This window comes from Balearica regulorum, chromosome 3 (genome assembly GCF_011004875.1).
Source record: "Balearica regulorum gibbericeps isolate bBalReg1 chromosome 3, bBalReg1.pri, whole genome shotgun sequence".
NCBI classification, from domain to species: domain Eukaryota; kingdom Metazoa; phylum Chordata; class Aves; order Gruiformes; family Gruidae; genus Balearica; species Balearica regulorum.
The window spans coordinates 86,616,331-86,638,557 of NC_046186.1; the positions used below are offsets into that span (position 1 = coordinate 86,616,331).

Genomic DNA, 22,227 nt, shown 5'->3' on the forward strand with positions numbered 1-22,227 from the left:
CAAAATTACACTACCCCACAGAAATTTTGCTTACGGGCAGTTAACACAATAGTTACCTATAAACTGGTATTGAATAATTTATTCCTTCAATTACTGGGATACATCTGTGGAATTAAGCACAGTACTATCAAATTTAGGTTTTTTTCCAGATTAGTCATAGCGTTACAGAAACACTTATACCTACTTAAAGGAGATACTGCCACCTGCAGTATGTACACACTGTACAATAGGTTTTAGACAAGAAAATAATTATTTAATCATATAAAAATCAGACTGATCTAACTGGATCTGAGAAAATGAGAACTCTATTTCCTTAAAGTTTAGCTGTAAGTTGATGAGAATTAAAAAAAACTATGTGAGTGCAGTTGTAATTTTTCTTATCACTGTTTATATCTTTTTTTCCACAGAAAAAGACAGTATTATACTACACACAGTAAACTAATGTATTAACCAAACTTTATGCACACAAAAATGAATAAACACATTTTGAAAGGAATAGTATGAAGAAAAAAATGCAGTAAACATTTACAACATATTAGGGTGAATTGTAATATGGTAGAAAGTGATTGAAATTCAGATTAACATGTTTACCAGCATTAGACCTGTGATGGCTACTAGAACAAGTTAGTCAATATATTCATAGAAGAGCACACCAGAGACAGTCAAAGAAAATAAGAATTATTAGAAGCACTAGGCAAACTTATTTCAAGGCAGTTTTTGACAATGTTATTAAGAAAGAAAATCTAAAGTTATTGTTAACTGACGGTACCTAAGTATTTCAGTGTTCAGAAGATGAAACTTGTATGTCACCTGTGAAAAGAGGGACTTTTTTGTTTTTAATAGCTATGCAAAGTATTAAATGCATACATTTGTATATATTCGTGCATACACACTAGTATCTTTAAATGCACTTAGATACTATCCAACAGTATCTAAGGCTACAGACAAGTAAGAAACAAATAACTATCTTGTCCTATGTTTCGTGGAAAAAAAGAGACAGACAGATAGTATGCATCCTTTTGACAAGCTGTGTTCATAGAACAATTTCCGGATTGTTCGTTGAAACGTAAAGGAACTTTAAATCAAAAAACAAAGTGGAGATCATGCATACGGGTTGAGTGGAAATAACTAAAAAAGGCTATGCAAAATGCTAAAAGCAAAAGAAATAAAGAAAAGGAAGAACCTTATGCATTTCTCCATGAAGATCTCCTACCTCTTCTCTAGTGTCTATGGCAGAGCCAGGGGTGGTGGCAGCAGTGCTTACTGTGGTACTGGGGGCAGTGCCTGATGAAGTCACTGAATCTATCTCTCCTGCTACATCGTTGATTTCCCGTGCGATGAGAGCCAGATCTTGACTGATCCTAGTAATAAAGACAGTGTTACATTCTCCCCTACAAATACTTCTGGATCAGTAGAGCCCAACCTGCAGCCTTTGAGCTTCTAAGTTCTAGTTCCTGACAACTGTGCTATGAAAGTGTGCATGCCCTTCTAAATTTGAAAGTGTATTTGTAGAACCATAAAAGCAAAATTTTAAATTTTAATAACATGCCTTTCTAGATGAAGAAGGTAGAAGGCAATCTCAGAAGACAATGCATCCTCGTTTTCTTCGTGCAACATGCACACATGGGATGCACTGGAAATACGTTGAAAATACTGCACAGATGACCTGTGTACGTGCAGTAAATCTGAAATGTCCAGAACACATTTAATTTATACCTCAGTTTACCTACTTGCAAAGAACTGCTTCAGGACCTGTGATTATCCAGCAGCTCTGCAGCTTGCTCAGATCAAGCTGCTTATGTGTCTGAAATTCCAGACCAGTACCCTAAATCCTCAAATTTAATCGAGACAAGCTTTCTAGGTGGAAAAACAGAACATGCCTGTAAAAATCTGGATATGATAGCACTACATAAATACATCTGACTTCTCAGCTGAAGATTTCTTTTCCCTTTCTTCTGATCTGCCATGTCACAAAATAGCTCTGCTCTGTATTCTGCTCAGCACACGGAGGAAGCTTGCCTAGCTCTGCTTGTGCTACTCCTCCCCAGGACACCCCAAAAGAAGGAGGGGAAAAAAACCAAAGCCAAAGCTAAAAGCCTCCTACTAACTATGGCATCCTTAATCTCCAGCTTGGATTAAGCAGTTCAGAAGACCTAGAATTCAGAGCAGCCCACCAAGTGATCCCCTTTCATACTTCTGTCTGAGAGGAGTGAAGGCACAGAACTCAACAGTGCTAATTCTGCACCACCAAGGACTCTGAACAGCAGCACCCACTGCTTAAGTGGAAGGAATTGCACAGCCACTTGACAGCGATGAACACCGTGCTGGCCAGTGCTTGCTAAAGGTGAGCTTCTTTCTCCTCTTTATTTTCACATTGTCTTCAAGTAAAAAAGAATGGACACCATTGACCTAGAGATAGTTTAAGACTGAGTGAGCAGAATTTAAACTAGAAAGGCAAACATAATTAGAGAAATTTCAGTCAAATCCCAACGCTGAATTTTGTGGCTAACCCTCAGCAACCCACAATAAAGTGCAACCTTGTGCAGCACAAATACACATATAATTGGGAGAAGGCTGTAAAAAGAATATGCGGCAATTGCCCGTGACCACTCAAGACAGTATTTCTGAAGTCAAACTATCAAAGACTGGAACACTAAAGCAGAAATAAAGTCAATTGCTCATTTTAATAAATTAAAATATGGTAAGTGCCTGCTATGACATTAATTAATTTAACGTAATTACTATATCTTCTGAGTCAATTTTAATCTATAATTTGCGACAGAAATCAGCAATGCTTCAACATGCCACATCCACTTCAATTGAGTTCTTACCAAGCAATCAAAATTACATAAAATGTCAGATGTTTACATAAAAATGAATTCAAATGAATCCTGAAAATATCATAATAAACAACTCTGACATGGATGGCAAGCAACTTGTTAGACAATTATCACAGTCAAACACTAGTCAAGTGAGCAAAATCTGGAATCAGTGTCAATGTGATAGTAAACTACAGTCAGTACTCACTAATGTTTCAGTCTAGAAACAATATAGATAGAGCACTAAACAAAAAGCACTATGAAAAAGAAAATTAGAAACCAGCTGAGAGTTGAGCCTGACTCTTCATAAATGAAGTTTTCAAGTCATTCTACATTAACATTTAGAAAGAGGAAGTATTGCTTAAATATAAGGAGTACCTTTAGTATAATCAAGGATAAGAGACTTAGCCTTTAGGGACACACTATTTACTCTGGTGCAACAGTAGGTTGCCTTGCAAATTTCTACTGCTTCCTGCATCAGCCTTAGCAATCATACAAGGCAAATCAATTCAGAGATGCAAAACTAAAAGAAACCTCAATTCCCTAACACCCCCCACACACACACTCCAGGAAATGTGGCTATTAGATTCGCCCAGTGAGCAGACTCCCACAGCTACACAGTTACATAAGGGACAGACACAGTTTCCAACGCAAGGGAAAAGGTGAGAACACTGGGCTTGGGACGAGGAGAGCATGACCATCTTTTTTACAACAAACTGGAACTCTAGTTCTTATTTACCTGTAGTGAAAGAATACCCATAGTATTAGAAAAAACACAATGAAATAGGAATACTTCAAAGACACCTGTAAGAGTTCTGAACTGCTGGATTACCAAAAACATTTTTATGCTTCGTCTACTATGTCACACTTCCCACACTGAGTCGGTTTATTTTGTAATGATACTTTAAAATCCTTAAATAAAATATACACAAAGTTCCTGTTACTCTGAGGATGTATATTCCTCCAGGCCAAAGTGGTTTTAGATTAAATTTAGTTATTCTATTAATTTTTTTCAAACACCTCTTTCCAGTTTTCAATTTTATTAACACATCTATAAATTGTAGAGTCCATGAAAAGTTGTGCTGGGTTTGAGTTGCAAGGTTTTGGTAGTGGGGGGGGCTACAGGGGTGGCTTCTGTGAGAAGCTGCTAGAAGCTTCCCCTGTGTCTGACAGAGCCAATGCCAGCCGGCTCCAAGACAGACCCACTGCTGGCCAAGGCCAAGCCAATCAGCGCCTCTGTGATAACCTATTTAAGAAGGAAAAAAAAACAGTTAGAGAGCGCTTTTGCAGCCAGAGAGAGGAGTGAGAAGATGTAAGAAACTCTGCAGACACCAAGGTCAGTGCAGAAGCAGGGGGAGGAGGTGCTCCAGGTGCCGGAGCAGAGATCCCCCTGCAGCCCGTGGTGAAGACCATGGTGAAGCAGGCTGTCCCCCTGCAGCCCATGGAGGAAGGATGAGGGGGTGTAGAGATTCCACCTGAAGCCCATGGAGGACCCCACACCAGAGCAGGTGGAGGCACCTGAAGGAGGCTGTGGCCCCATGGGAAGCCCATGCTGGAGCAAGCTCCTGGCAGGACCTGTGGACCCGTGGAGAGAGGAGCCCAGGCCAGAGCAGGTTTGCTGGCAGGACTTGTGACCCCGTGGGGGACCCATGCTGGAGCAGTTTGCTCCTGAAGGTCTGCACCCCGTGGGAGAGACTCACGTTGGAGCAGTTCGTGAAGGACTGTAGCCCGTGAGAGGGACTCCATGCTGGAGCAGGGGAACGATGAGAGGAGTCCTCCCACTGAGGGTGAAGAAGCGGCAGAAACACCATGTGATGAACTGACCATAACCCCCATTCCCCATCCCCCTGTGCCACTGAGGGGAGTGGGGGTTGAAGCTGGGAGTGAAGTTGAGCCTGGGAAGATGGGAGGGGTGGGGGGAGGTGTTTTAAGATTTGATTTTATTTCTCATTCCTCTACTCTGTTTTGCTTAGTAATAAATTAGATGAATTTGCTCTCTAAGTTCAGTCTGTTTTGCTTGTGACGATAATTAGTGAGTGATCTCTCCCTGTCCTTATCTCGACCCATAAGCTTTTCGTTATACTTTTTCTCCCCTGTCTAGTGAACAAGGGGAGTGATAGAGTGGCTCTGGTGGGCATGAGCAGGCAGGGTCAACCCACCACAAAAGTGCAAACTGGGTCAATCTGGGTCAGTTAAAATACAATATGATAGTAACATAGATGCAATTAAATGTTTGTCATACAGTCTCTACATTACTTTCAGTTGCAGATTTATTTTATGAAAAACTTATCTTTACACCTGCTTAATCTGATCAGTTATTCAAGAAAACAACTGAAATCAACCAATTTTAATGAGATCATTCCTTTTTAAAAAAATCTAAACAGACTTGAAGGGACTGTGATCATAGAGGCTGGACTGAGGGCTGGCAAAGGGAAAAAAAAAAAAAAAAAGGTAGACAATGGTAGAGGGGAGACTATAGAATTATCTTATAAAGGACAGAAGTTAAACTTCACACAATATTGCCAGAAGAGCAATATTGTGAATTAGTACTAAAGAGATATGGACGCACAGAAAAGGTCAACTAGTGACCTAGAGCAGGGGGGATTAGCAGATGCTAACCAAAGAAACTGGTGTCGGAAGCAGTGACAATAGATGACAATAGCCCGGCATTTCTCAACTGCTGAGCACTAGTTTTCTTAACCTTAACTATGCTCATTTAATGCAGTTTGTGTGAAATTTCTATTCACACTCACAAATTTGGCAATACTGATTTGAGCCTCTCACCACTTCCACTAGAAATAAAGAAGCTGAAAAAGGGAGGGTAAGTACATAGCCTTCAAAACAAATTTTAAACCAATATCTAAATAAAGAAAACGGTAAGAAGCCCAAGGGAAGGAAAATCCCACAAACCTAACCATCAAATAAGTTTAGACTAAATTGTCAATTACTTCCACTGTGAATGTCTCCCAGATGAGCAAAATGTGCCAAAAAGTTTCACTGAAGTAGAGGTTCAGCAGCACTTATAAGGAGGAAGGGCCATGCTATGGCTAACCTCAGGTTTTTTCCCCATATACACACATTCCTCCCTATATCCATCACTAACTTTAGATTCTTGGAAAGAGAGAGATGTTTTAGGAAGATGCCTTTGAAGATGTTTATCAAGATTTATCAAGATGCCATCAGACTCCCTTAAGAATTTGCCCTTTGCAAAGATCACACTAGAAATACAAAAATATTACCAAGAGGAGGAAACAAAAAAGAATAAATTAATCACACTGAGCAAAACATAATGCTTCACATCTGCAAGACCATAGTGTTAAGATTAACTTTAAAAGGAAAACACTCTTCTTGTTTAGGCTTCCAAATTAAGTCCTGTGAGACGGTTCAGAACCTGAACACTGGCATCTAAGTTTTAAATAACATTTATATACTTACACAGCTTTATTTACTTAGTGCAAGCTATTTTAAGTTTTCAGTGCCTGGGTATTGCATGATATGGGAATAACTGGTTACCAGAATATAGAACTGAGCACCTTTTCCTTGGTTCACTTGAAGCTATACTAATCTCAGGGACTTGCAACAAAATAAATTACTTTTTGATGAATACATATGATTTAAATCAGAAATATCTAATATGAAATAATGTCTAGATAAACCAAAAATTAAAATGAGAACATGGTCTCTCACATTGGAAAAATCATTTCTCTCTCTGTCACCTATGCATTGATCTGAAATTTTACCTCAGTATGACTGTAAAGGTAGTACAAAATCAGATATACTTCAGCCTCAGGAACTACACCATTAGCAACTAAGAGTTCTACGCAAAGTATTTCTGCAAGTCCCACTAACGGAACCAGAATTTCGTATTCTGGGATCCAGCTATCACAAGAAGCCAGAAATGACTATCATTTTCCACTAGAAAGAGATGTGCTGGTAACATGAGTGTTCTGTCTGTCAGTCTCTCCTAAGAAGAATTTTAAATTACCCAGTCAGTTAGTGAATGAAGATGGTAAGTAGAGTGATACAGAAAATCTATCAGCTCTCTTTCTTCTATAGATGTACCTATACAACCGGTTGGGTACAAATCTTGTTTATTTTAGAGGCGCTCCTTTAAAACCAACCTTGCTATTTCTTCTCGGTGAGCAGTCCAGTCACGAATGTAGTCTTCCTGCTCCTTTATTCTGTGCTTGAATGTATTGCTACTTTGAGCTGCTGTCCCAGTGCTCTGCAGTCGCGTGGTTTTCAGGGCTGGAGAGGTACGTAGACGGGTATGTTTAGGGGAATTACGGTTTGATCCGAATTCATCTTCTGAGGTGGAAGCATAATCTGTAGGAAAGCGCCTCCATCTTGCACTTACTAAATTAGTTTAATTATTAAAAAAGAATTATTATTACATCTTAAATAAGAAAAAACAATATTATTTCAGTAACATCACAAAAATACGCAATTATTTATTATCAATCCCCAGGTACCTCACAAAAGGTTTATTTACTACATCTTAAAAAGAAAGCTACAAAATTTGTGTTAAATAATAAATATTGATTAATAAAAACATAAAACGGATGCTCTTTGTATAATGATGAGTGAAATAAGATGTAAAAGCCAGTAACTGTATATGAGCTCAGGCAAACTGTATTACAAAACACGGGCCCAATTCATTAACATTTAAGTATATAGTCAGATTGCACTTTTTCTGCAGATTTTTTCCCAAGTTTCATTCAAGGCTCATGTGATACACAAAAAAAAATGAAGAGACATGAAGGAAGGATGGAGCTGGCACCAAGCCAGGAATGCATGCTTACATAAGGAAAGCACAAAAATCCTAGATGATGCATTTAGTACTGAAAAAATATGTGAAAATTAATACTGTGTTATAAAAATCAGCAGCACATCTACAAAAACAGCAGCCTCAGAGCAAAAAGCATATATTCTCACATGTGGCACATAAAGCATAATCAGCTACGTTGCTGAAGACAGCCTGAAGTATAAGAGAACTGAAACTACATAGGAGGCTTTCGTCCCACTATGAATTACTAAAGTCTAGAAAATGCATTTCAGATATGCTGTCCTCAAACATTCCCAGCAGGAAGAGATACCACTAAGTGCAAAGGAATGCTCATCATGACAACATGCTAAATTCTTGCAGGGCATTTAGTCTCCCAAACTCACTGACATTCATGAGGCTCTAAAACTACTGTAGAAATTTAAAAGTCTGTGATCACCTCTTGGTAATTTAAAAATAACAGATTCAAATAATATATATTGCTTTTAGTATAAGAAAAATGCAAGAAGGAATAATTATTTCTCCTGAAATGCTTAATAAAAATTACATAGTATACATCAATATGAATTTAAGTAACAAACAATAAAAGCAATTTTTAGTTGTGAAAAGATTTGTGTAATGCTCTCAAAGATTACAGTATGTAGAATATGACATTGGTGTATAAGCTTACAAAATCATGTCCCATTCTACCAATTTATTTTAATATTCTAACTTTATTGAAGAAAGTGAAAATGTCTCTCCAGTCACTTACTGTTCTCTTTTTAGAGGTTTCAAACTTGTTTTGATCTTAGGGAAGTAGAACATAAGCAGAAAAAGCACATTTCCCCACCAAGAGCATGCAAGCAATGTGTGACTGAAGTCCAGAGAGCTTTATGAGTTGGGCCCACATTTTATCATCAATTTCTGTTTAAATTCTTTGTCCCAGTTCAAATTATATGCATCAAAATAAATACAAAATTTATCTTAAAATCTCTCAAGCGAGCTAGTCCAGCAACTCAGCACTGTACAATGAGCATATATTAAATATCATACATTTAAAAACTAAAAATTGAATGAGAAGTGAAATATCAGAAACAGATTTGATTTCTAGTACTCTACCACTGTAAGTTTCAACATCAGGATCTGGGTCTGGGAGAAGCTTGGATTTCTCTGTGTACAAAATAGTGTTTTATCATGTTAATTCGTATTAAAACATTCAGATTAGAAGCACTTGCTTAAATAAAATATATTGATGAATTAGTCTTAGGTCCTCTTTTCTACCCACACTAGGAAAAGATTCTTAAATTACACATTCAATCGAAAGTAATGAATTTTGTAAAAGCTTAAACATTTCGGAGATGCTAACTGAAATGACATCAGTAACAATTGTCTACATAATACCATAAAACCCCTCTACACTTTTTAAGACCATTACATTTTAAGGTCTTAAAATGTTGTATATTTGTATATTATTATTAATACGGGGAAAAAATTATTGTGGGCTTAACTGTAAAAATCTCAAAGTTGTATGAGCAATATCCAAGCATGTTTCCCATTAAGCTAGCTATACATTTGGCACATATATGCTTTTACTTATGTTTATAAATTATGCAGCCACAAAATGTCATTGAAGTTTATGTAGATTTCTGAGAGCTATCATATAATTAGTTATCTCAGACACTAAAGACTGTGAATATCAGCACCAATAACTAGAAAATCCTCCAAAAACCTGGCTAAAATAATCAGCAGACAAACCTCATTTGGTGACTGCTCTGTACAAGGTGTTGACAACACCTCAAACTGGCAAGTTTAATGACTTAGACACCATCATTTCACTTTTAAGATCTGAGGACAGACTTAAATTAAGCATATCCCTTACAAAATACTCTACTCTCATTGATGCATTGCCTTCTCAAGGTTCATCCATTTCAAAGATCCTGAAATTTAGTGCTCAGTAGTGCAAAAATGCTAAAGTGCAGTTAATAAGGGTGTTTTTCTCTCCATGCTCAAGCTTTGTATTTTTTTTTTTTTTCCCCAGAGATACCTCACAGCTTTGATCAACCTATCTGCTAGTTATTTGCAATGACAGCTAGGTCAAGCAAGCCAGCCGAGCTGCCAAACACAACTAGTTGCTCAAGTTCTCTCTGTTCTGACTCAATACTTAATTTTAAAGTTGCAGCTTAGCTCTTTTGGACTAGGTCTGATCCTGTTGTTCATTTTCCAAATACGTAGCTCCTTCTGTAACATCATCTTCAATCTTCCTCTGCAATTGTGAAAAAAGGTCTTTGGTCTTCTCTGTTTTTATTGATCACACTCTACTGTTTGATGATTCAGTGCCTTGATTAAATCTTTCATTGTTCGTGCTATGAAATTACTAATTCTGCTTCACATGTCTTCACAGCGTTGTCAGTTATCAAGATTCCTACCACAGAAACACCCTGGTAATTACTTTTATGCTGGTAATTCTCATCCAAGATGTTCCATTTAGCTGCTTGCTCTTTCATTTAAAAGCAAGCAATATTTAACGGTATCAAGGCTTAAAAAAAGATTCTTGAAATTATGGACTTGCTGGCAGCTCTGACAATTTTAATGCTATTATGCTGCAATTCATCCACATGAAGTACAAGACAACAAAACATTCCAGTGACTACAGCTTTTTTTGCCCTCTTTTCACAGGCATGTATGACTGACCATTCAAAAAGATTTGGGAAATGTGGAAATAATTTTCTCTTTGGTAGACTGGAGTTAAGAAGCAAGATTCTGTTGCCAATGTTTAGTGATCTACAAAGCAGTAACATTAGCTGAACTCTGATGAGAAGACCCATGGAACATTTTTAACGGTTTGATAGCAAACAGGCTTCTGGTAAAAAAACAAAACAACAAAACAACCAAACCCTATATTGGTACTGTTCAGTCATTTTCCAGTCTTTCTAGGTCCAGGGAGACAAGAAAATACATCACTGTTAGGCCTTGATTAAATGTGCCCGAAGTAAACCACATTCAAACAACTGAGGTGCTTTGGTCAGGCACTTCATTAGTAATTTCCAAAAGTGCTAAAATTAAGTGAATTGTTGACTTTTCTAGAAATAAAATTAAATTTAGGAATTATGTGCTTTGACCTAAAAGCTTCTGCTACATTACATTTTTAGGTATTGCATACAAGTAACACATTCTATTCAAAGATGTTTTAAATACCTTTATCTAAAGAATATTATTAATAACTTCATGTATGGGGTAGTCATTAGCATAATTTTATAAGATGCTAATGGAAAAATGGGAATGTACTGAGTAGTAGCCTATATATAATAGGAGATAATATATATATATATTACACTCCCATATATACTAGAAGATTATACCACTTTTAAAGCAATTCAGATTTTCCTAAAGTATATTCTAAATAGTCCAGTAAAAAAATTATACAGTAAGTTTACCGATACAGACAAAATCTGGAACTCCAAATCCTAAAAAGTAGTAATAATATTCTTTACTTATATAGTAACAAGACTTCATTGATTATTAAGCCATAATTTTTTTTTAAACTGACTGCTTTATTAATTGCTTTTAGATTTTTGCCTTTACATTGATACAGGCCTCTCCCTGATTTTGATATATAAACTGATAAAGCTTTTTATGATAGAAGCTATTACTACTGTAGATTTTTCTAACAATCGTCTTTTTAAAACACCTAGCTTATATTGAGGTAGCTCATGAGAAGATGACATCTTTTCTCTCTTGAAAACAGCATTTTATACAAGCTACAGTAAACTTGGACTGTGTAATGCAGGTAAATGAAATGACCATTAAACAAAGATGATTGTGATAGACTAGTAGACTGGGAAGAGAAAGATATACCCACTCCCCCGAAACGAAGCAGCAAATCACTTCAATGCAGTAACCTGGGAGAAGTTCAGGAGTATGCAATAGTTCACATGGACACAAAACTCAAAATCCATATATAGTTTTGTGAAAAACGCTAGAAGCAGCAAAGTGACAAGTAACATCCAGGGTTTACCTTTTCAAAAATCAGCAATATCATGATGTGAACTAGTGTTAATCATTAAAGTAAACACATAGCTGCAGTCTTAACTGACGCTCTTCCCTGACCTAATGTTGCCACCTTTCAGGCTGTACACATCAATTTAAAACTTTGATTAAAAATGAAAACATGCTACTTTTCCAATGATATCTTACAAGGAAAGACTGAGTTTTTCTCTGAAGTTTCACAGGGTTTTTTTCTGTATCTTTGTAGACACCCGTCATAATATTAAACAGATTCAACTTTACAGTTCAGCGAACACCTCATTTGTATCTCTACAGAAATTTCTATTCAGCTAATAAATGACACAGCCAAAAGATACCTGCCTGGGGAATAAGCACTGTTAAGAATCCTAAGAAGGTACATTAATGATATATAAGCAACAAAAAGGCAGTAGGACTGTGGGAAATTTAATTGATATGAACACCTAATATCACAGGTGTTCATATCAACTCTGAATAGGAAGCAGTAGAAGAGAATATATAATCTCAGTAGCAACACACAACACTGGAAGCTATTAGATTTATTTTTTCTTAGATTACGGACTGGCTTCAAATAATGTCAAGCTGGTAGTATGACAATTCAAAAAGTAAGAGGACACAATTCTCGATATTCATTCCACATGAAAGTTGACTTATTTAGAATTACCAATTTTAATTTTGATCTATTTAATAATGCTGTTGGAAAAAAAACTAGCAGCCTTGCACACTACTAGCACTTAAAGTGTTATGTTAACTTCTAACAGAATAGTAGGTTAAAATTAATCAATTGTACGGATTTTTCCTTCCATACATAAGATAATATTATAGTAAAGGAACTACCACACAAGAGAAGATCAACATGATTTGGAAATCATAATGAAATCATAAATCATGATTTGGAACAGAGAACAGAAACTACTCCAAGGCAAGGCAAACATTTTAATATAAATAAGTATGATAGTTAGGTAGTGTTTGTGTTTATTTTTTGCATTTGTTGCTTATTATTATTATTCTTATCAAACATATCTCATTTTTGTACTTTTATTAATCCTAAAATATAAATATAATTATCCTTCAGATGCTCACAGTACACCTCAGGGAACACTTCCTGTTCAGCATATTTACAAGCCTACCTTACAAACAAATATTGTATCTTCTACGTAGGAAAAAGTGCTACTGACTTTCTGAACTTCTACTAGTACAACTTGAGAAAAGAGATCTCTGCTCTGGTTTTGTACTACTGCAAATCAGTGCTGCCGCATCTGAATGCATCAATGAAGTTCTTTGTTACTGGTTTCCAGTTTAAAAAAAAAAATCCAAACACTTAAGGGATTATGATTTCTTGTCTTTGTGATTTTAAGTGAGACACATCCACAATCCCTGACAAGGAAGCCGCTTCCTCCAAAGAGAAAGACTGCATCAACTAAAAGTCGACAAATTTTTCATTAAAAATGTTCCCTAAAAAAAATTTAAAAGTTTCCACATATGAAAAACATCTAGCATTGTATAAAACTAGTTCAAATAATTTCACATACCTGAGGGAGAATTATGAGCTGAAGCCAAAGATTTGGATTTTGAATCTGAAAGTCGAGAAATGCTATTGGCTCTAGTTCTAGCAGAAACTTTACTACTATCTCCTGCTGATGTTAACCTTGCACCACTTCTTATAATAGCTTCTGGGGTACGAGATGAGGCAGTACTTCTAGTTATTGTTGCTTCAGAATCACTACGTGCCGATAAAGAGCCAAGTCGAGTTCTGCGAGGTTGAGCAAGTAAGTCTATTCTGGAAATACTTCTCCTCCCTGATGGAGGTTTTGACGTAGAACTTGTAGTGGACACTTCAGAAGCCACTGAAGCCTTATCAGCATCAGCAAGCTCGCTATCTGAGGCTTCACCAAGCCGCGCTCTGCGCAAGAGAGAAGTTCTTGTAGGACGAGGTCTAGGAAGAGTGGTAGATTTACTAGATTGCCCAAGTGCAACAGGAGAGGTTTTTGATTTAGCTGACTTTCCTTCCATTTTGGAATGCAAAAGTTCATCTGCTGAAGCAAAAGGAACTCTTCCATGTGATTTGCCAGAGTAGGTTTCCTGGTCAGATGATAAGATGTCAGAAATGGCAGAATGAGGAACACTAGATGTTTGGTCATCATCTGTCAAATCTACTGATGGCTGTCTCATTCTTCCACTGGATTGCACAGTTTTGCGAGCATCAGCTCTAGACCCACCATCTGAAGATCGACTTTTAGTTTTCTTTTCCATCTTTTCTCTGGCACTTGTTGCAGAAGATTTTAAAACATCCTTTGAAGGGGAACCAGAGGAACATCTGTCTTTATATAAGGTTGTAAAGCTCTTCCGCTTCTGTGTGGATTTTCGCTCACTGTCACCAGTAACAAGACTGATTGTGCTGGCTGTATCTACATCTGATTCTGGTGATATGGAATTATCTCTGTTATAGCTAGGAGTCTCAGGACCTTCATCAGTTTTATTTTCTTCACGCAATTTAGCTTCAAGGAAAGCCATTACAGCTTCTGTGTCTTTTAAAATGAGTGTTGTATCTAAACTGGAATCAGTGTCCATTGAATCACTTCTGTCACGTAACCTGTTTGCAGATGCTAAAGGGGCAGCAGATCCACTTTGCTTATTAATGTGAGGAATAAGTTCTATAGGTATATTTGTACTAGGCTTATCTATAGTAAAGCTACCTTGCCTAACTAATGGTTTTGAAGTTTCCTTTTTTTCTCCTCCAGATACTTTAGGACTTTGCCCTTTTATTGTTTCCTCATTTTTTCTTCTTTTCCCCTCACTTTGTGCCAACTTCATTTCTGCTTTGTCTGTAACATGTCCAGGAGCTTTGTCTTGATTATCCAAAGTTTTGGGTGACATAGCAATTTCCTCCCTACCTTTCTCAACCTGGTTTGCAGCAGATTTTGTAGAGGATAGTTTTGTGGGTGTCCAGTGTCCTTGCTCCTTTCTTTCTTGTTGTTGAATTTTTGCTAGAGCTTGTTTTACCACAGAAGTTTCTCTGCCAGTTTCAACTCTCTCTTTACTGGAAGAGCTGGGGAAAGAAAAAACTTTGTCTCCAGTAGCTTTGGGCGAAAGACCATTCATTGTTCTGCTTGATTTAGCTATACTTCTGCTGTCAGCATCTGCGGCACGAGCTGGAGTTTCTTTCTCCTGAAGTTCAGTGTCTTGCTTCTCACCTATTTCTGATCTCTGATGAGATGCAGTTTTTGCTTTTGCACTTTCATTCACTTTCTCCTCTTTGGGAAGCTGTGGAAGTGTCCTCCTCTTTCGCTCACCTTGGCTAGTCATAGAAGCAGCTGAACCAGTGCTTCTAACGGAAATACCAGACTCACTGATGTCTGCGTCTACAAAAGAAAAATAAAAAAATAGCTGAGAAGACATTCAACAGTAAGGTAAATAGAAACAATAAATTCTTAAGACTGTGTAAGACTAATAAACCAAGATAAAACAGAACTGAAAAAAGTCATTAGTCCATCCCTCTGTTCTATGGCAGGATCAATTATACTTAGACAAATATATGTTTAAAAACATTCAACGAGTTCTTAAAAATCTCAGCTGATGTAGGTTTGACTACCCCTATAAGACAATTGGGTAGATAATTCTGAAAATAATTTTCTTACTCTTTACCATGAGCTGGACTTTGTCCAATTTAGCCCACTGCTGCTTGTCCTATTCTCATTAGGCATCATTTCCTCTTTACGGGAAAGAGTGGAAACACTCCTCTTATTACAGAGTGGAAACTATGTCTGTGAATTACATTAACTACCTCCAAACTATAAGCAAGCTGTACATAACTAGCTATAATATTTCATTTCACTACTGCAATACATTTTGTAATAAAACCCAAACAGAATCATACGCTAACATAATTTAGAACAGGTTATCTCCTGATTAAAGAGATTACATATATCAAAAAAAATATTTCTGTATTACAAGAAGTAGAATGTTAAGAGTGTCATACAAAAGAACAGTCCATTCGACACAACCCGAAGTGCTGATACAGAGCATGTGTCTATCAAATCAATGTCTAAAAGGCTGCAATACAATTACTGCAAATTTCTAGTTTACCACAGAGATGTGACCAGGACAGAAAAAGCCATCTTCCAAAAGTGTACTTCCTAAAACTAGCATATCACAGGAAAAGGGTAGGAGTCATTTCAGAAGCAGGGTAAGAATGCAAAGACAGAACAACCACCTTTCCTCCTGCTCTGCTACAAACAGGCACAATTTCTTCCCAAACATGGATAATTTTGGATGCGATTAAACCATCATGTATTTGTGTGGCATCTTGGACTAATTACTACCTTGCTGACACTGTGACTGTATACTGGGAAAGGGAACACTTCATGAACATTTGTATCATTCTTGCAGAGGGACTATGGTATTTTTTCCTGCTTCATTATAATTTCAGTATATATGTTGCATAATATAGGCTAGGATTGCTCTCATATAAAACCGAAAGTTTTCATAGATACAAGAATTTGAGCTACATAAGATATGCTCTCCCTGATATCAAAATCTTTTAGCCAGCAGTGTACACTGGGACTGTATATATGAACATAAAGTTCTTGTGCTCTCTCAGTAGGTTAAAGTAGGTATACAACAAATCGCTGTTATATCAGCATGCCATTACAACAGGGAGCAGAAAGCAAGTCTTAACACCAGATTTCAAAGCTATTGAATAGAGTAAGATCCCCCTCCTTCCTCCCTACTTGCCTGTTTCATAGCTCAAGGTTTTCTATGTTTCCAAGGTAAGGAAGTATGCTATGCTTCAGCTGAATAATGACTGAGTAATGAAGTGTCAGGTTGGACTGTTTAAAAATCCATTAAATGCCAATTTGGGGCCAGTACTGAGAAAGATGTAACGAAAGAAATATACTATACAGACCAACCCAAACTGCATTCAAGTGAAAGCTTCTTTAATATTAAACAGTTTTTATATTTTTTGTTTTAGTAATACTCAGCTTAATATTGGCACTCTTCTGCCATGCCAAACAACACTTCTGTTGAGCTCATTTTTATGCTGTTTCTTCTCAACGACATGAAAGAATTTCAGGTGAAGATGAGGTACTAAGAGTAAGAAAGCTGCTTGTGTAGGTACATGATCACTCTTTTCTCGCTTTCATAGGTTTCTTCAACAGAAATTATGACAAGAACAGTTTTTAATACCATTTTCTAATGGAACAGGCACAGATGACTCCAATTTGGTATCGTCTTGGTCATGACGTGTGTGATTAGCAGCCAAACTGGCCCACTGCGATACCCAACGTTTACTTCCAGGGGCAGTACAACCTTCCTAAGGAAGACAAAAAGCAGAAGAAAAATTACAACTGTTTGAAAAAAGCATGTCCTCTTTGCACGTTTTTCCTGAACAGATATGCCAGACATTATTTTCCTGGAGGAAGTTGAAAAAGGAGTATCCTCAATAAATTTTAGAGTTACCAGCTCTAGAACAGCAAATAAACAAAATCTATATAGTTGCAGAATCAGTACAGAATAAAGAGCATTTCCTAGTTCAGTGAACTTTTAAACATCAGAATCTACATAAAATATATTAGAACATGTGCTAGTTTTAATACCAGGTTATTTCAGTCCTCAGCTCAGAAGAGCAGGAAAAAAACATGGTGTGTCTGTGTGTTCAAAAGTTAAAAATGTGCTTCAGGAAGACAAGAAAGCGACATTTTACCAGTTTAGAAGACCCTCTTATCCAGATGAAATATTGTATTTACTTCATTACAGAAAGACTACCTTAAGGACTGAAAGAGTAAGACAACATGATGGAAAGGAAAGGAAGACCAGATAATTTGTTCAGCCTAAACAGAAAAAGAAGCAAAGATTAGTTTTAAATCATCCTACTGGGTAACAGTGAAGTCAATGTAATCAGTATCTGATCATTTTTTGCAGCTGACCTAGAAAGGAATTTAATTTACTTTCTTGATGGTAAGCCTTTTGAAACTTTGAAAATTTTTAAAATGTAAAAAGAGTAAATATAAAATTCAAGTCTCTTCTTACGTTGTGTTGTTATAGTATCTTAAGTATTATTATTTCAAAACCTGATTTCTAAATATAACGCAATCTTACTGTTTTATCCAATATATTAACAGTCTCTCTTGCTCACATCTCAAAAAAAAAAAAGACAGCAGGCAACTGCTGATGCATATATTTGTGCACATGTGTGCACACACACTATCAAAGGCTTTAGAGAAGTTTACATAATCTAATTTTTGGACTCAAAAGACAAAGCACTGCAAATGTCACAAGTCATTGACTAGTTCCAAAGAACCATAGTTCCAAAGGAGATACATAACCATAGGCAAGTCAAACAAGAAATCACAATTCAAGATCAACGATAGACATGGGAAGGACATGGAGATATCGGTAGCTTGCTTAAGGAAATTTGTAGAAGCTATTTCAAAGGTTAGCTGAAGATCTGCTGCCTGTTCAAATCTTGGCACTTCTATTAAAAATGCTGATTTTTGCCTGATGCCTTGGCCACTCTGGGATTGTAGTCTTTGACCAGGAATCAACTCTATAAATTTTATAGAATTTATTTAGCAGAAATAGAATGATGAACAATATCATCTAGTGTATGATGACTTCTTTCAAATTAAAAGTTACTTAGACATTAGAGAAGACTTGAACTCATGATCTTGAATTTCTCCTGATTAAATGAATGACCCTAATTAATGCAAACAAGTGCAATATCACAAATCTCTTTCAGAAGAAAGTCAGAGATGCACCAAATAATTTGTTTGAACAATATATGAATTTTCATGAAGTGAATTCATTTCTTAGAATCAAAATGTTATAAAATTCAAGTCTAATAACAGCAAAGGAAGGCAATTTAATGTTTCTGCTAAGTACGAGCATTTCTGAACACAATGCAAGGGAAAAGGTGCCAGAAATAATATTACAAAAACCCCATGCAAAAATGTGCAGCATTTATGCATTGACAACTAATGCTGAAGCCTCATTTCTCTTTCATACTTCTAAGCTTTTTCTCTATTTCCTGTCCGTACTAGTAAACTTCCATCTTTAATAAAACAATTAATTACAGCCAAAACCAAGTATGATAGACATCCCAATTATCTTTGCTACAGAAAACTCCAACTAGCTCCTTGTGCACCACCTAACCGATTCCAGAGATACAGATATAATATGTATCAGAAATCTGAATTCCACTTCACAACAGATAAATATATTAAGACATTGCAGATTAACTGTAGTAAAGCAACATGATAAATTACTGTTCTCCGAAAGTAATTACACTGCCCCCAAACCATTCTCTACATAGTAGTGGAAGTAAATGTGTTTTGCCAACTCTCTGTATATACAAACAACAAAGCTACAAAAAGCAGTATGATAGTAGTTTAAGCACATCTGAAAGGTGAAAGGTTTATAAAACACAAATTTAAAAAGTCACATTCAGTTATCCTAATGTTTCTCCTATAATCCATATCAATCTGCATTTTACAGGATCTCAAGTAAACAATCACCCAAATCTTTCTTGAATACCAAAAGGAATTTCCTAGTCTTTCAGAAAGGCTGGGTTTACATAAGAGATACCAGCCTTTTAACTTTGTGTTAAATCTGCTTTCTCGTATGCTTATCCCATCTACAAACTAAACTGTAACTGTTACTGAGGAGTAACAGATCCTCAGAAAATGTATCAATGGAGTTCTGTGGACTTATTATTCACCCTGAAGATTTAGGGCTTCGGGTTCTACATCTGAAAAGATCCCACAGCACACATGACACCTGAAGCATCTCCAATACTTGTCATTTCAGACCAGAATAGTTTTTTTTAAAAAAAATAAATTTCAACAAGCTGAATAAAAAAAAAGAGAAGAGAAGACTGCTTAGGCACATATTCCAGGCATCTCACGTTGTTAAGAATAATACTATGCCATCCTTCATAAACTGAAGTGCGATCTTGAAAGCAGTTCTTCTAGGCCCTCCCCACTGTCTGCTTCAGAACCATATTCCTCCAGGGGTGATGATCTTTTTTTCAAATTTCCATACTCACTTTATATACACCAAATGTCTTCACATTTGTTCCTGGAACAACATTGGCATCTATCTCAAATAGTTCTTCTTCCTTCTGCTGCATTTACTCCACTTACACTGCAAAACCCAGCAATTGTATCCATCTCAGCTACTGTTTTGCTAGACTAAATGAACTGTATCAATCTGTTTTTGTAAGGTAAATCTCCATTCCCTTAATAACCTGAGTAGACCTGTTTGTACCTTCTCTAGCCTTGTATTCACCCTTCTTATCCAAGAATGGTAGTTTCACCAAAACTTTCTACCATGGCAGCAACACTGTCCTCTTCTACTGACAATATATTTTTCAGGGTATATCCAAGGTCATATTTGCCTTTTCACAGCTATATGACATTGGTGACACAATCATCCTATTTTTCAGTATAGCAACTAAGTTCCACCAAAAAGCAAGTAGTGAACTTCAGGCTGAATGGTCTGCTCTACAGAAGGACAGGAAGTTAGTGTAATTAGAAAGGACAAATAAAAGGAAATACAGCTTCTAAATATACACAGCATTTCTCCACTTCTAAGAAGCAATATAGCAGATATTTACATTAATGAAGTTATTCAGTATTCAGAATGTCAATGGTATTATTTATTTTATCTTCAGTAGGAAAGACATGAAATGGGCATTCAAAACAGGAAAAGAAACACTGTAGTCAATGGCACTGATGACCCACCAGATGCAGAACTAGGTTTCTAATTGTGCTGCAATCTTAAGAAAAATTAAAAAAAAACCCCAGAAACAAACAAAAAAGAGGTATGTCCTTAAGAAGAACATCAAAGACAATGTTGATAGACCATGTACATTATTTAAGAACTGTGGTCAGCATAGATAACTGACCACTGAAAATTAAATGGAAGCTGGATGGATAAATCATAGCCCAAATGTCTGCAGTATTTCTATTAATCAAGCTCACATAGTAGGAATAAATAACAACAACATCTTTGCTCTCTATCTTATTTAATTTTTGTTCTTAAATCACACTTACCTTGGTTGGCAAGTGGCAGCTTATAATATAGAAAATAAAAACATTTAAATATTTTAAATAGATGGATTTAGTATTTTTACTGCCTATCTCTAATCATTGAAAAGGCAAGAACCAGTGCATGCAGGCTCGATCCAACCGTATCAGACATTTACTCTGCATTTTACTTAGTTTCATGACACACACTACTCCAAAGTACCAAAGCTTGTCATATCAAAGGAAAAGTTGAGAATGTCTTCATAAGAAAAGCAATTTTTTTAAGGTCTTTTCCAAGCACATTATTCACAAGCCCTGTAAAGTTAAGATTTTTAAGTTCAGAATAATCTTTCAATCTGAAAATATTTTTTATAAAATCTTCATAATTTCCCAAGCCATCTTTTCCATCTTCCTGAATTGAAATCTCTTAAATGTTTATTCTCTGCTTTTTCTATGTCAATCGTGTCCTGAATTTGCCTCATGCTGCTAAATCATCGATAGGTACAACTGTGATGGGCGGATGGAACAAGGTCCATCCACAATCTGAGTGGATGCAAGCCTGGAACACTGAGCTATCCTGAGGTTACCTGACTAATAAGCCAAGATCTTCAATGAGGTTTATTAACTTATGATCTGCAGCTCATTCATGCAGTAAGTCTTCCAAAACTGAGAAGCAGGAAAGTTCAACATATGTATCAACCAACTTCTATTTTTAACTTTCTCTGGTAAGCTTTTTCCATCTTCATCTGTCTTCATCTCTTCTTACACTAATTCTTGCTATACCCACACTGCTTATGTCAGTTTTGCTCCTCTACCTATCGAACAATTTTCATTTCTTCCCCTATCATGCCTCATAATAATCTTGTAAATTAAGACTATGCCAAATAACCCATTCCCTTTCTCATACACGAAGACCTTTTTATTCAGCAAAGCATCCACAGTAATAAAAAGGCATCATTCTTGTAATTTCAACCTAAATCAAAGCGAGTTTTAGCATGTCATTGCCAGAAAGATTCTTAAACCTGCCCTATGATTGCAGAAGTAGTCTTCCTATGATTGCAGAAGTCTCACTTTTCTAAAATCAAACCCTGTTACTTGCAAAATATGACACCTGGAAAGCTCAATTATGTTCATAAAATAAGTTATATATTCTTTTGCTGCTTATGAAATTATATACATGGAAAAATATCAATACTTTTAATAATCTTGAAAACTGAGATGGCACAAAAGAGTTCAATGCTGCAAAAGGCATGAAGAAAAGAGAGAGAAAGATTGTGGTTATAGATTCAAGCAAAGCAGCAAACTGAAAGGCAAAGTTTGTCAAATTCTTCCATATCCTATGCCCATGCTGTATGGCAATAATTTACTTGAAACAGTAACCTTAGAGAAACTATTCAAAGATACTAATCTAAATACAGTAACATACTTAGTGTATCGAGCCTGCAGCGCAGTTAAAATACAACCATGATAAAGCACACCTTCTCTGGGAGAAACAGATTCCTACATATTAAAAACAACGTATTTGCATGCCAGGCACACAAATTTATACTTTAAGCTCTTGATATATTCCAGAAAATTTGCTTATTTATAAAGTTTG

At 36.3% G+C, this 22,227-nt stretch overlaps 1 protein-coding gene across 9 annotated transcripts in view; it reads right to left on the reverse strand.

Moving 5' to 3' along the window:
* The window catches only part of CEP170 (centrosomal protein 170), a 98,463-nt gene that overhangs the window by 12,454 nt on the left and 63,782 nt on the right, over positions 1-22,227 (reverse strand). For 3 of the 9 annotated variants that reach the window (XM_075748802.1, XM_075748805.1, XM_075748800.1), the window contains 4 exons: positions 16,792-16,918; positions 13,137-14,966; positions 6,941-7,175; positions 1,214-1,361 (listed from right to left, as the gene is read on the reverse strand). In XM_075748802.1, coding sequence (XP_075604917.1) covers positions 1,214-1,361; positions 6,941-7,175; positions 13,137-14,966; positions 16,792-16,918 — 2,340 coding nt within the window. Of the gene's footprint in view, positions 1-1,183; positions 1,362-6,940; positions 7,176-13,136; positions 14,967-16,791; positions 16,919-22,227 lie in introns of all 9 variants that reach the window. The other 6 variants (XM_075748804.1, XM_075748798.1, XM_075748799.1 and 3 more) reach the window with 3 other exon arrangements.